Genomic DNA, 14,603 nt, shown 5'->3' with positions numbered 1-14,603 from the left:
CTCATAGACTAAGTCGATAAATACGATTTTGAAACAATGTCAGCTTTATGTCTGAATGTGTTACTAAAGTTTTATTACACAAAACTACAAAATTATACACATATCGTGTAATTAAGTATCACTGATATGCTACTGATGATGAAATAACAATGGTGAAGGTGATTAATGATGACAGTTAAGTGCAATGACCAAAAGGAGAAATTTAATATTATTGTATGGATTGGTCAAGATTTTGTCATCAGATTTGTGTAGCCATTCTGAAAAATCCACTGCATTGCTAACACGTAGCAAGTAATTTTATAATTTCTGTGATCATTCAAAGCCCCAAGCTCCTTTGGTCTGTGCAAAACACAATAAAAAAATAAAATATACAAATTCTTACTATCCCTTTATTTCTTGTGTGTGTTTGTGTACAAGTGTAGTTTAGAAATTTGTTTAACAATAAGTAACAACAAAATTAAAATCTGTATTTTAGAAATTCATTCTCATCAAATAAAATAAACATTCATGAAAATATATTAACAAAATGATGAACAGTCTAATGGAATGTCTCATACAAAAAAAGTAACTGTATAGAATGTGATTAAGCCCCAGATTCTTAGCTTTGAACCTGTTCTATTCTTATATTGTTGATCTGGAAATTTGACTTTACTTCTATGTTTTTTTAAATCTATATTTCACGCTCTGTCTAAGAAAATATGAAAATTTGACAGAACCAACAGTCTTGACCTAAAAACCATAATCTGATATTGAAATGTATAGATCCACAGATCCTGAATGTCCATGTAAATAATTCATGCAATGCACGTACAAGGATATGTATGTATGTATGTATGTATGTATGTATGTAGAGGAGAGATATCAATTACAACAATCAAGCTATTTTAAAAATAGTCCTAAAGCACATTTAAACTGAAGAGAAATTGGTTTATCCCTGAAAATCTGTTTATTTTGTTGCATAGTATCATTAAAATGTAATCAGTTTGAATGTCATAATGGGGAACAGATTTATATATATGCATTAAAAAATGTATAGACTATTAAACTTAGCTATTTTTACCTGAATATATAGGCCTAATTAAATATGCACTTAAAATTACAATTTTAATTTAAAGTACAGCTGTAATGTTTTATTTCTCATTCATTAATCATTATTTTAACATGAAATTCAAATAACACAATATTTTATTTCTTGTTACCAAAACAATGAAATTACGAAAGTAAATATCCATATTTAGTTATTTTTATCTGAATATGTAATACTTTTCAAGGGCTTCTTCACATTTGAATATCTATACAACTAAATATAACAAAATTTTGCATATGACTGTTGAGATGTAGGCTATATTAGCTACAAACTTCAAAGTTCAAATATAATTTGTTTTTCAAAGATCCGTCAATTTTTAAATAAAAATAGAGACCAATTTTACAGTAATTACTGTAAATGATTAAACTCTATTGTTTAGGTATATTTCTTAACGTATTTCATGGAATTTCATAATTTTTAATTGGCCTTAACATGGACTACTTACATTTATTTTCATTTTTTTAAATTTGGAAAATATAAATAGCATTTTTTAACTCTTCACATCGTGATACATAAAGATAATAGAAAATATAATTAATTTTAGTTTCATAAAAATGTAGGTATTTACATAGAAATCTGTTCCCTGGTCATAATAAACATCTAAGTGTTTTCATTGCCTTATAGAAAATTCTCAAATTGTTGATTTGAAGATGTGACATTCCATACAATGCTTCGAAACACGATAGAACCAGTACTCTTCAAACTTTCCCTTGTTTTAAAAAATGGCATTAAAAAAATTAATAAAATCTTAAAACCATCCCAAAAAACTTCAGGTGAGTTTTTCCAAATCCTAAAAATTTGGGGCTTATTTAGTTCAATTCCTTGACGACAACAATTCACATAAAATCAGTTATTTGGTTTGGATTTGGTAACTACATAAAGACTGCAGGCCAGAGCCTAACATTCACCACAATGGTAAAATTGGCAAATAAAATATTATGATATAAAATATTTATGATTTTTTTTTTTTTCACAAAAAAAAAGTATTAAATGAAACATACACAAAAATCAACAGTACATTCCCATGAAGAGAGCAGTAAACAGGCAGGTAGTGTAGTGACGACTTGTCTTCAATAAGGCTACAATACAAATTAAGAATCAGTTGCTAAAAACATTTGAAATTTTAAAATTAAAATGTTTTAGATACCAGTAAGTTTATTAAGTCAGGACTTGTCACAATGAGTGACTTCTAGCAATGTCACATTTATATAAAAAAAAGTATGAATTAAATGTTGTAACAATTTAAACTACAGACCACGCCTAACTCAAAAATGTACTTTCTACAGATACGAGCAATTGACAGTATTATGGATTTTATCAACAGTAGTATGCTATACTTGTTTTCAATCTTTGAAACGACGTGTTTTCGCTATTAGTTGAGGCACCAAAAGAAGGTGCGAGATTCTTACAAGGTAAGTTTACTACATTATTTACAATGTCGTTTTGTCAATTTATTGCTAGCAGACGACATTTTTCGCTATAAATTCCAATGAAATGCTCAGTTCTGCCTCGTACACTAGTTGATGCTCAAGGCTCTACCCTCCTCTCATAGAACTATTACTTGTCGCAAAGTTTCAAAAACTTAAAACTAGTAGGAGAGTTAATTTATAGTAAATCCAACTGAATAAAGCTCGAACTTTTGACGAATATTCGACAAAACAGGTTTCCTACTTTTACACTAAGCATAGGATTTATTTTATTTTTAGAGTTCATTTATATAATTACTAATTGATTTAATTTGGGTTTTATGCAAATCTGGCTTTCAGGTAGTAGCTCCCTGTAAAGCAGGTTTGAATAATTTCAAGGAAAAATTGTTCCGAGGCTGGGTATCGATCCTGGGACCCTTCACTTAGCATACGAATGCTCTGCCGACTGAGCTACCCCAGAACTATACACGTCACTGTCACAATTTTTCCTTTATATCCATACAACTCAAATCGGCTGACCATTTGTCCATTTGAGTTGTGTGGATATAAAGGAAAAATTGTGACAGTGACGTGTATAGTTCCTGGGGTAGCTCAGTCAGCAGAGCATTCGTGTGCTAAGCGAAGGGTCCCAGGATTGATACCCGGCCCCGGAATAATTTTTTCCTTAAAATTATTCTAATTTGGGTTTTATTAGTGCTGTTTATATTTTTGTTTGTTGAAGATATTTTGTGATTTTTTCTTATATTTATGTGGTAGTAGTATTTCACTTATTTCTGTTCTGTCCTTTGTGAAACATGTGTGCCATTTGGTTTCCCCTCCATGCTGATTGTGTGTGTCATTGGTTTCCTCTGTCTACTGGTTTACTATAAGGATCTTGCCAGCTACAATTACATGAGATTCTGTATTCGCAATTGGAGGGCATTTTGTACTTTAAGGATGTGAGGGTTGTACCCAAAAGTGGAGGTAAGTTTATTTCCTTTACTTATTAAAATGTCGAGACACTTGTTTATTATAATACCATGAAAACAAATTTAGCATCCACTATTGTTAACGCATATCCTAAATGTAAAATTATACTAAAATTCATGCAAAAAAAGTCTTAGTTTAGTAATTAACAATTAGCTAAAATGAACCTCAAATTTCAGAACATTAGAGATAATTAACAAGGATGATTCATGCTCTGGCTTGCTATCATCTGGAATCTGTGGATCTTACCACAGTACTAGAGATATGTTCATCCTTGATGGTAAAGTCTGATTGTTACATTTAAGTCATGACATATAAGACAGACATCAAACTTGTGAAGAAATGTCACGTCATATCAAAACACTTGTTTACAGTTTTAATCAACCTCCAGTAAACTGACAAAAAAAAAAAAACAAGAGAGAAGGGAAAATCTATTATATACATATCATTTTTACATAACTAAACTACTTTTCAACATATTCACCATGTGAAGTGAGACACTTTCCACAGTGCTGCACAAGCTTTTGTATGACCTCTTCACAGAAAGTTGCCATCTTGGAGTTCAGTCGACTCTTAATGCAGCTCATAAGTTCCACACTGACCTCGAATTGCTGTATCCTCAACCACACTTTATTCTTTATAAACAAATGAAAATCACTTGGTACAAGGTCCAGATTGTAGGCTGGATGATTTAACAACTGCCACTGAAATTGTTCATGTAGTCCTTGCGAGCAATTGCTGTGTGCATTATTATGGACAATTTCATAGAGAACTATTCTTGAAATTTGAGGAAATTTGGAGGAAAGCTCAGATACTGCAAACCAGTGGTACTCACGAACCAATTTGTTGACTCTTTGAACACGACTGTCAGTCCCCACAGACAGCCTTTCTTGAAACTTCAGGCCCATTTTCTCTCACACCCGTCACTCATGAAGTCTTAATCCATATACCTATTGTGTCCTTCGGCTCGCAAAAATTTAATAATAGCGCTTATTCATAGTTGGCCATGTTTACAGGAACAGCATTAGATGACATGGCTTGACAAGTGGCACGGAAGTAGTGTAGATATGTAAAAATTATATTTAATTATGTAATAAATTTTCCTCTTATTTTCTTGTCTTCCTTCATCAGCTCACCAAAGGTTGATTTATGGATAACCTACGTTAAGTGCAAACTGAACTTCTTACTTCTAATATTGTTCTTAAAACTTGAAAGGAAAGAATGTAACAAGAAATTAAGCTACTTTTAATTATAAAAAAAAAAAATATCAGTTTTATTTATACCGTACCATAAAATCTTGCAGTAACTGTTCAAATTGAAATTGTTCTTCCTTTAGTTACAACATTTAATACGTTCTTTCTGAAAAAATGTCAGGACAATTAACTTAAATATGAGTATTGTCAATCAAGGCTATGGATTGGTGTAGGTCACATCATACATTAAAACATGGAATGAAATATTTAATTTTGTGTTCTAAGTCCTTAACATATACGAAATTTTCAAGAAGTGGTTTACTTAAAATTTCAATTATTTACGGAAAGAAAGAGGGGTGTTGTCCACTGGAGATTTAGGTTTCCTATATGTTCAAACGTTGATAGATGGTAATGCTATCTAGCAGTACTCATCTTAAAACACATCTGAAGTCAAGGCAAGTAGTTGCAAATAGCATTTAATGGGAGAAAGTCGTTGGAAATATTTACCTGTTGTTTCATATGATCTATTCCATACTTTCATGTAAGTTATACAAGTAATATTGAGCTTCATGACAAAGAACATAGTTTTATGTTTATTTCAGCATATTTTATATTTACTGTTAACTTGTTTTTCTGGTCACCATTTGGTTATATACATTTTACTAAATGAAGTGTATAAGGTATTGCCGATCAGATGATCAGTATTATCCCTATGCTTTCTTATAGCAGAAAACGAATTTTGTTTCCCCCTTTTCAAGCTTCTAATAGGAACTACAGTATTTAATTCATATATGCCTCAATCGAGGCTTAGAACAACCACTAAAGATAAATGGAGCTCAACTGATCGTAGCAGTGCTAAATAAACCATTAAGAAGGGATGTGTATTTGCAGGACATCTAGAAATGTTAATATTCCCTCTGCTTTGCTGTATGATTGTCTGAGGTCCGGTAATATTGAAACTCCCAGATTGGGGTGAAACTCCTTTTTCTCAATACAACACTATAAGAAAATCGCAGACCACGTCCTACAACTGCCAAAACTGTTTTTTGGGGTAGATTATGATGAAATGCAATGTCTAGTTTTTGACTATGTGGAAAAGCTTGCTATGAAATGTAACTTCAACAGAAGAACTTATGTGCTGGAAAAGACTGGGTAAGAGGATTTCTGATAAGGAACTCTACTCTCCCCCTAGGAAAACATGAAGCAACAAGCTTCAAAAAGATTTCTGCTTCTAATAAAGAGAAAGTTTCGCAATTCAATGAGAATTTAGGAACTTTACACTATCCAAAATATTTAACCATGACAGAACTCAGATTTCAAATGTATATAAGCCAGGAAAGATGTTTGCCAAAAGAAAACGGAAAAAGACAAGAAAACTGGTAAGAAACAATGTAAAGAAATTGTGAAAGAAAATAAGCAAAGCAGACGACAATTTAACAGAAGACGAGAACACTTCTGATGACCTAGGTAAAGATGATTCCATTGATAGTGAAAGAGATAATGGTTGTTTGATATATGAAGAAAAAGAGATTAAATCCGAGACGTGGCACCATCATGTGTCATGTGGTCTTGGGCTCATGCTCGTTGCAGTGGATGGGATTTTTTTATTAACTATACTTGCAATTTTTGTGGCTACTGACTGCAATACAAAAAATTCCTTATTTTACATTTGATGATCTGAAAAGAATTTGTATTCGTCTTCCTTGCCAGCATTGAAACATTTTATTTGTGCCTGTTAAATAAAATAATTAAGAGTTTGGTGTTTGATAAACATACTCTAATCATTTAGAATTTGGTATTTTGTTGGTTACATGGTGCTTTATTTCCTTTTAAACTAATTTATTTTGTATGTGAAATATATGATCAGAATTATCCTATCAAGGTGGACAATACAGATTAAAGTCCATATTTTTCAAATATATTTCACGTACTTTTTTATACTGTGATCTTATCAGTGATTTTGTAAGTATTCAAATATTTAATTCTGGTTAAAGTGAAATATGTGAAGAATTTTACATTTTACAACATTTTCTTCCTTGTGTAATTGGCATTTTCGTTTTTTTCACTATACTTAGGGACTGAGGTTGGATCCATGATTGATGATGACACATGATCGACTGTAACCAAGCAGTTGTGGCATAGGTTTTCTCTTAGTGCTTTGGTTGCTCATAGTAATATCAGCCATTCCACAAAAATATAAGCAGCTGAATTTACGTCGCTGAATAAAGAATTGATAACTACATAGTCATGACTAAAAGGCTCAATCAAATATTACCACAAGGAACAAGAGATCACAGCTAAGTCAACGTAAGGTTTGCAAAGATGTTTATTTCCCAGTTACTGGTAATGCATGTCCTACGACCTCTTAAAACAAGTCCCTGTTTCTTTAAAAGGGTGACAAATCAACTGCATTGTCCAGCCAGTGGAACTCGAGTTTGTATAATCCACTGTAAGAGAACCACAATGCCATAATGTACATATTTGGATTCCACTGCTACAGCAAATTACTTCTCAACTGCAGAGAACTTCGTTTCAAATACTACTACAAATGCTAGTCCTTGAGAATCTGGCACTGCATACAGTTCTGCATAGTAGCAGCACAGTAGCGCTCCACTTGAACAGTTGCATTCTGGATGTCAAACTTCCTCCGCACTAGACATAAGGCACGTTGTAACACAAGGTCAGAGTCAGCCGAACGATCTGGAACAAACATTTCACTGTATCCTTCTGCCTTCAACTGAAGTTGATCGCTTTTCCACCTGTCATCTCTGAAGGCATATAATATATACAAGGAACCACTATAGCCATTACAGGGCTCGAATACTTCCACTGTTCTGTAGTTTTCATCTATTTATGCATGCACTAGCCGTACCCGTGCACTCCGCTGCACCCGTTACAAATAAATATAAAGTAATTACATAATTAAAATAGGACATTTGATCCAGGGAACATTCGTGTTTGATAGAAGGATAAATCGTTTAATATGTTACTTAATTTAAATTGCATTTAAAATATTAAAATGCGATCATTTTGATCCAGAGACCACAATGACAATTCCTTTAACATGTTTCTTAATTGTTATTACCAATTATTTTTGGAAAAGCGAAAATTAACAGAAAAATTTTGGCTACAGATTTATTATTATGTTTATATTATATTATATTATGAAAAAGTGTGTTGATAACAGATGTACTCGAATTAGAAAGTTTTTAATTTGTTGTGGGAGCTCTTGAATCTCAGAAGGAACAACTTTTACAACAGCGCAACATAATCTGCTTGGCTCATTACCCAATTTTTTTGCATTGCATTTATTGCATATGTATTTTAACACGATTCAATTGAGCATAGTTAAAATTTGAATTATAAAATAATGGATTGCTAAGCTAACGTACTATTACTGCATACTAAATCAATACACTCTCGTTCGTTAATTCTCCGAGATAAAAATGAATATGTTCATAAACATTATTATAAGAAATACAGGAAATGAATATACAGAATAACCTATCAAGTTTTCTGTGCATAAGAAGCTATTTTAATCTTACTTGTCCTCAATTCACTCACAAGTTACTGTAATAACATTATAGCATTATGTCCATCCAGAGAAACTACACCTTCCAATGATGAAATAATAATTAATTATACAAATCGGTTAATTTGGCTTCCGATATTTTACTTCATACAAACACAGAAACATTGTCTGTATGCTATGCTTCATAGCTTTCGATTGTTGTGTCCAAGGTCCCTTATAGACGAAGTCATTTGTTTTTTATTTCAATACACCGCCTTAGATGGCAGTTATTTTAATTTTAAAACTCATTTATCTCATTAAATATCAGTCCTATCAAAATTTTTCAGAGAATAAAAGTTATCAGAAATCATTTTTAAAGAAACTTTTGTTATGTAACATATTTCACAAAAATCAATAATAAGCGAGATATTTCGATTTATTTAATTCAGGCCCCCTTATAACCCCCCTTTTAAATAACGTATTTTGAATGCCATATAGCCTATAATCTAAGTTACAACGAACTTAATTTATATTCCAATTTTCATCGAAATCCGTTCAGCCATTATCGCGTGAAAAGGTAACAAACATACAGACAGACATACAAACAAAAATTAAAAAAAAGTGATTTTCGGTTTCAGGGTGGTTAATTATATATGTTAGGACCAATTATTTTTGGAAAATCGATAATTACCAGAAAAATTTCGGCTACAGATTTATTATTAGTATAGATTACTTGTCTCCTGGGCGTTTTTTCCTCAATTATTTATTTTTTATGTATTTGATTTTATTTACCATAGAAAAACCATGTCCAATGAATGAATCATAATTGACTTCCAAAAGCCATGCTTCAACACAGTCCCCAGGGGAAGAGATTTTTGGCCCTCCAAAAAAAAGTGGACTGAGAATGACTCACTGAGACCGTAACAGGTCTTGGGCTTTATACTTGTTTGGATGATGATGGTGATGTTTTTATTTGCTTGTTTAGTTCCATGCTTTTATTTATTTTTTATAATATGATATTGTACACTTACACCAAATTGAAATATTAAAATTGAGAACAGAATTTTTATGATGCAAGAAATATAAATGTTTTCACAAGATGTATTTTGAAAAAAACTATAATTTAGGAACAAAAGAAAGGTCGTAACATACCATTATGTTCAAAGCATTGCGTTAATGTAGCATATCTTCAAAATAATCATCTATTACTTTTCATATGGCAACAAACAAGCTTTGATATTTAGCAAACATTCAAACCAATCACATGACACTATTTTGCACGACCTATGTGTACATTACAACATTCAGACCTAGAATACTTTTGAATGACATTTAAAACAGTGCCCTGAATTAAGTATAACATTAAAACCAATTATTTGACACTTTTTTCTTTCATCATTTAAGATAAGTCTTTGATATGCTACATTTTATTTTGAGATACACTTTACCAATGAAATGTGAACACCTGCAACAGTGCTCAGTTTAATTTTTCTGCCTGAAGATAATTTTATTCGAATGAAAGTGAACACCTGCAACAATGTTTAGAAAGTCATTTGCTCTTCCCACTTAATAATAAACAGAGTTTAGAATCATCAGAACATATTGATCAGTTTCAGTATGAGCGGATAATAAAGCACTTTCGATAAAATAGTAGTACTATTTAGATTTTACCATGGACAAATTTTTAATTTGAAAAAGACAATATGAATCAAGTTCTGGATTAGATGACAGAAGTACTAATACAAATAATGTGAGTGAAAATTCCCTTCAGGGTTCATAAAAACGTACTGCATTTCGTAAATATAGTGATGAATACTTGCAATACGGTTTTACGTGGCATGGAGATAAATATAAACAAAATTCCGAGTGTCTTATATGCGGAAATGTTTTGTCAAATCAATCAATGGTGCTGAATAAACTAAAAAGACATTTAGAACTGCCATTTTCAAAGTCATACTTGTGTGAATTAGCATTTTCTACCATGAAAATAGTGATATCTAAACAAAGGAACAGACTGCTGCATCTTGAAGATGATTTCGTGTTGGCCTGTCAACCATAAGGCCATGTATAAAGAAACTCTGTGCAACCCACCAAGCACAGACTTCACATTAATTTAAATAGATGAGTTTTCAAAAACAATAATACAAATCTTTTATCAGACATCCAGTATAGATATGTTGGGATTTTTGACACATACCTTTGTTTTTTTTTTCTAATGCCACTCAAATTGCTGCTGCTTGTTTTTCTTTTTAGAATTTTCGATTGCGTGTTAACATTGACCTATCTACAACACTGGATGTCCGACACTACATAAAAGTTATCAGTGCTTTTTTTCTGGCGGAACATGCTGGAATGATGTTCCAGCACCTTTTTGTTGCATTTTTCATCATGGAACCGAAATATGTGTGAATAACTAAATTTTAATATAACTTATCTTTGAATTCTGCTTAGACCTTGAAAGTCTTAGTTGGACGAAAAGGAGGTTGAAAACGACAAAATTCCCGTGCAGTGAACAATAGAGGAGAGCAGAGCAGAGCAGAGCAGAGGAGATGAGAGGGGATGGAGGGGAGAAAAGGTATGGGAGAGAGGGGAGGAGAAAAGAAATTAAGAAATGGAGAAGAAAAAGAGAGAGAGACAGAGAGAGAGAAAGAGTGGAGAAAGAGGTTGAGATGACGAGAGAAAGCAGAAAGATATGATGAATGGGAGAGAGAAGGTAAGGATAAGAGGAGGAAAAAGAGGCAAAGATAGTGGGATATATAGTGAAATGTAGAGAGTGAGAGAGAGAGAGAGAGAGAGAGAGAGAGAGAGAGAGAGAGAGAGAGAGAGAATGAGAAGGAGGAAGAAAGTGTTACTATGGTATAATAAAGTATGACATGTTCTACATAATATAATTTCGTTAAACATGTGTTGCTGGATATATTTACAGAGAAAGTCTTTTAGAAGGATTTATGAACATTCTCCAATAAGAATATAAGCTGCTAAGAACACTAAACACAGACAAAATGAAAATTTAAGATTTCTTAAAAACTGCAAATACTTTTTGGATAACCTAATTTTTGCACGTTTTTATATATGCTTTGTAACTACCATATATGTATGTTGAAGCCATCTTTACTTACTACATATCTCCCTCCCTTCCACTTTACAAAAGAATACTCTCAATATTTGCTGATAATATATCATTTTCAAATTTACAAGCTGGTTTAACTTTTGGCATAGTTACCAACATTTTTGAAGTCAAAATTAAGGACTGCCTACATATCTATTCTCATCAAACATGCGTCATTCTGCATAATTACATAAATATGGTAACTGTTTTCTCATATCGTACAATAAGAAGTTCCTCTAAATGTATCATGAGTTCATCAAATAAGGAGTCCCAACTCTGCCTTACATCATAACCAACACAGAAGTTCACTTATTCCATTTGCCCCACATTTGCTTGCTTGTTTGTGTTCATGTGATGGTAAAACGAATTAAGATAGACGAAGTAAGAAATAAACTAGTTATGCATTTACACAGTTAGATGTGAGGTAAGATTATACTATACAATCACCATTATCATATTAAACTTAAAAATGTATAGTTTCTATAGACAGACTAACTAGCATAAAGTTACAATCTCTGAAAGAAATATGCAAATGCATACATATAATTCATAAATTTAACAATTCTTGTATATTTTTGAACAAGAGAAGGTTAGAAAATGTTAACTATGCAATGAATACCATTAATAACATTTTCAAATCTTCTCTTGTCCAAAAACACACAAGAATTAAAACCTATAAAACACTGGCAAGACCTGTTCTCATGTATGGAAGTGAAGCTTGGACCATACATAAATGTAATGAACATCGAATCACTGCCAATGAAATCAAGTTTTTAAGAAAAACTGCTGGCTATACTAGATTAGACAAGAAGAAAAATTTGGATATTTTGAAACAATTAAATATTGATCCAGTTTTAGAGAAAATTCAAAATTATAGACAGAAATGGAAATCTCATATACTCAGGATGCCTAGAACAAGGATATCATGCCAAGCCCATTAGGAACAAGATCTTTGGGCCGTCCGCTGAAAAGATGGAGTGAGACCGTAACAGGCCACCAGGCTTAATACATAATAGGAAGAAGAATAATTACTACCGGTATTCAATTCACAAAGCAATCATACAAAAATGAACTAGCTCTTACAGCTGATGTTCTCTTGTAGTTGTGCAAGTGTCTGTTTAAAATGCGTGTCTGTTGTTGTTGCAACTGCTGTTTGCTGACATTTCCTTATTTATCTCATATGACATCAGGTTACCTTTAATAACAATATAGGTACTCACCAACAGCGAGATGAACAGCCAATGCGTTCTTGTTGAGTGTAAGTGACCACACATGGAGGCTGTGCACTGCTTGTACACCTTCCAAGGAATGCAGACTGCTCACAATGAGAGAGTAGTCGAGATGTCGTGGAAAGCCCTCCATAAGAACATGAGCTGCATCCCGCAGGACAGGAAGTGTGGTTGCAAGCACCAGTAATGAGAACAGGAATGTGCAGATAGGATCCACAAGCTTCACCTCAGGCTGAAAACAATGTTCACTGCTAACATAGGCCTACTGTACAACTGAGCCTTAGTACTGCATATACAATGCCAACTCACAAAGAATTTGATGACAATGGCTGACACCAGCACGCCCACACTCTGAATCAGGTCTCCCAGAACGTGTATAACAGCTGCCCGCACATTGATATTGCGCTGGTGTTTGCTGCAGTCTCGATGACTGTGACGATGTCCCAAACCATGGCAAGCTCCATGCAACACCAAGCCCATCCTGAGTACAAACATAGATGCGTCAGTTATGCAATTGTGCCTTTCACAGTGAGTTAGTGAGTGAACGCCATGACTCACACAATGTTGATGACAACACCAATAGCTGCAACAACCATCATTGTGTCAGCCTTGATGGTGAAGTCCTGGTGCACAACCCGAAGCACAGCAAGGTATACAAATCCGCCAGTCATGACCCAAATGATGGTGATGCTCAACAGAGCACCCAGAATCTCTGTAACACAATTCACATTAACTTTCTGATTAAATTTATTTTTATCTTCGGTTCAGTCTCAAATACCAATTACTGGTCCAATTCTTGTATAATTTTCAGAATAATCTACTTCTGATTTGTATTATTATTATAGAATTAACGTTTTTTTCGACTTCTGACAACTCTCTAGCCATGTGACTTACGGTTTGTTGTCATGACAACCAAGCTTAACCTTGTAGTAGTCAATCACCATTTGATGCCTCCAGATCTCTTTGCCCAAGCTTGCGGACAATGCTGCTACTTTACCGAACATATTGCTGACTGATTAACCAGCTCCTAGCAGTAGCAGCAGCAAGTTGACAACGTTGCTATAACAGCAGAGTCGTAAGCTACATGGTTAGCGAGCTATCAGAATTGAAAGAAACGTTAATTCTACTATACAACTATCATTACTATAGCACACACTTAGTTGCTTTTGTGTCTCTCATCCAGGAAATACTACGAATTTGTAATGGATATCAATTAACTCAGCACCAGCAGCTACAGTAATAGTATTTTATTTAATGATGCTTTCAACTGCAGATGTTAGTCAACATCGAAATCAGTGAGAAATGACCAACAAATTTTCACTGGAGCTCTCTTATCAGGGACAGGGTTCTAAAGCTGTAAACCTACATAATAGGCTACACACTTTTACTTCACTTCTGGAGGGAAGCCATGCTAAATTAACTCAGTATACAGAATGTCCCATTTATCTTGTGCACCTATTATAACTTTTTTGTTTGGATAGGTATTGGAATTCTTGTTTTTGAGCATTATGTTAGAACGAGGGGCTAACGTGAGTGTGGTGATTTGGTGCATGCAACTACATTATGGTACAAGATACACGTGACGTCATCAATTTTTCAAATAACACTACATACTTTAATCATGTTACATTGATTATACACATTAAGATGAGTTCAAAAATGTATCACAATGTCACCTTCCTACTCAATAACAACAACAAAACGAAACAAAAGCATACTTCCAATGTGGTAATATTATGCTTTGAGAGTCACAGAAATGTTCCAAATGGTGACCATTCACATTAATTCACATTCGAAGGCATTCCCCGAAAGACCGTACGACTGCCCAGCATGTTGCTGGCTGAATGGACACACAAGCCTGTCGAATGCATTGCTACATGTCGTCTAGTGTTGTCAGAATGTTCTGGTACACATTGTCCTTTACAGTTCTCCACAGGAAGAAGTCGAGTGGCGACAGGTCCGGAGAACGTGCAGGCCACTGTAGTGGATTGTGGCGTCGATAGTTGTGGTTTGTTTACATGTTAAGACAGCAAAAACACAACATACGACATGTACGGACGTCAGTCGTCTTTCGTTTTGTG

General features: G+C 33.5%; 1 protein-coding gene across 1 annotated transcript in view; it reads right to left on the bottom strand.

Moving 5' to 3' along the window:
* Positions 1 to 369: 369 nt before the first annotated feature.
* LOC138715091 (proton-coupled zinc antiporter SLC30A2-like) overlaps positions 370 to 14,603 on the bottom strand; it is a 23,623-nt gene continuing 9,389 nt past the window's right edge. The window contains exons 4-7 of the mRNA XM_069847606.1: positions 13,081 to 13,234; positions 12,832 to 13,003; positions 12,514 to 12,754; positions 370 to 7,373 (exon numbers count right to left, since the gene is read on the bottom strand). Coding sequence (XP_069703707.1) covers positions 7,225 to 7,373; positions 12,514 to 12,754; positions 12,832 to 13,003; positions 13,081 to 13,234 — 716 coding nt within the window. The 3' untranslated portion in view covers positions 370 to 7,224. The remainder of the gene's footprint in view (positions 7,374 to 12,513; positions 12,755 to 12,831; positions 13,004 to 13,080; positions 13,235 to 14,603) is intronic.

This window comes from Periplaneta americana, chromosome 15 (genome assembly GCF_040183065.1).
Source record: "Periplaneta americana isolate PAMFEO1 chromosome 15, P.americana_PAMFEO1_priV1, whole genome shotgun sequence".
Classification (NCBI taxonomy): domain Eukaryota; kingdom Metazoa; phylum Arthropoda; class Insecta; order Blattodea; family Blattidae; genus Periplaneta; species Periplaneta americana.
Note: the sequence above shows the minus strand (reverse complement) of the source record. Positions and strands in the feature narration are given on the sequence as shown.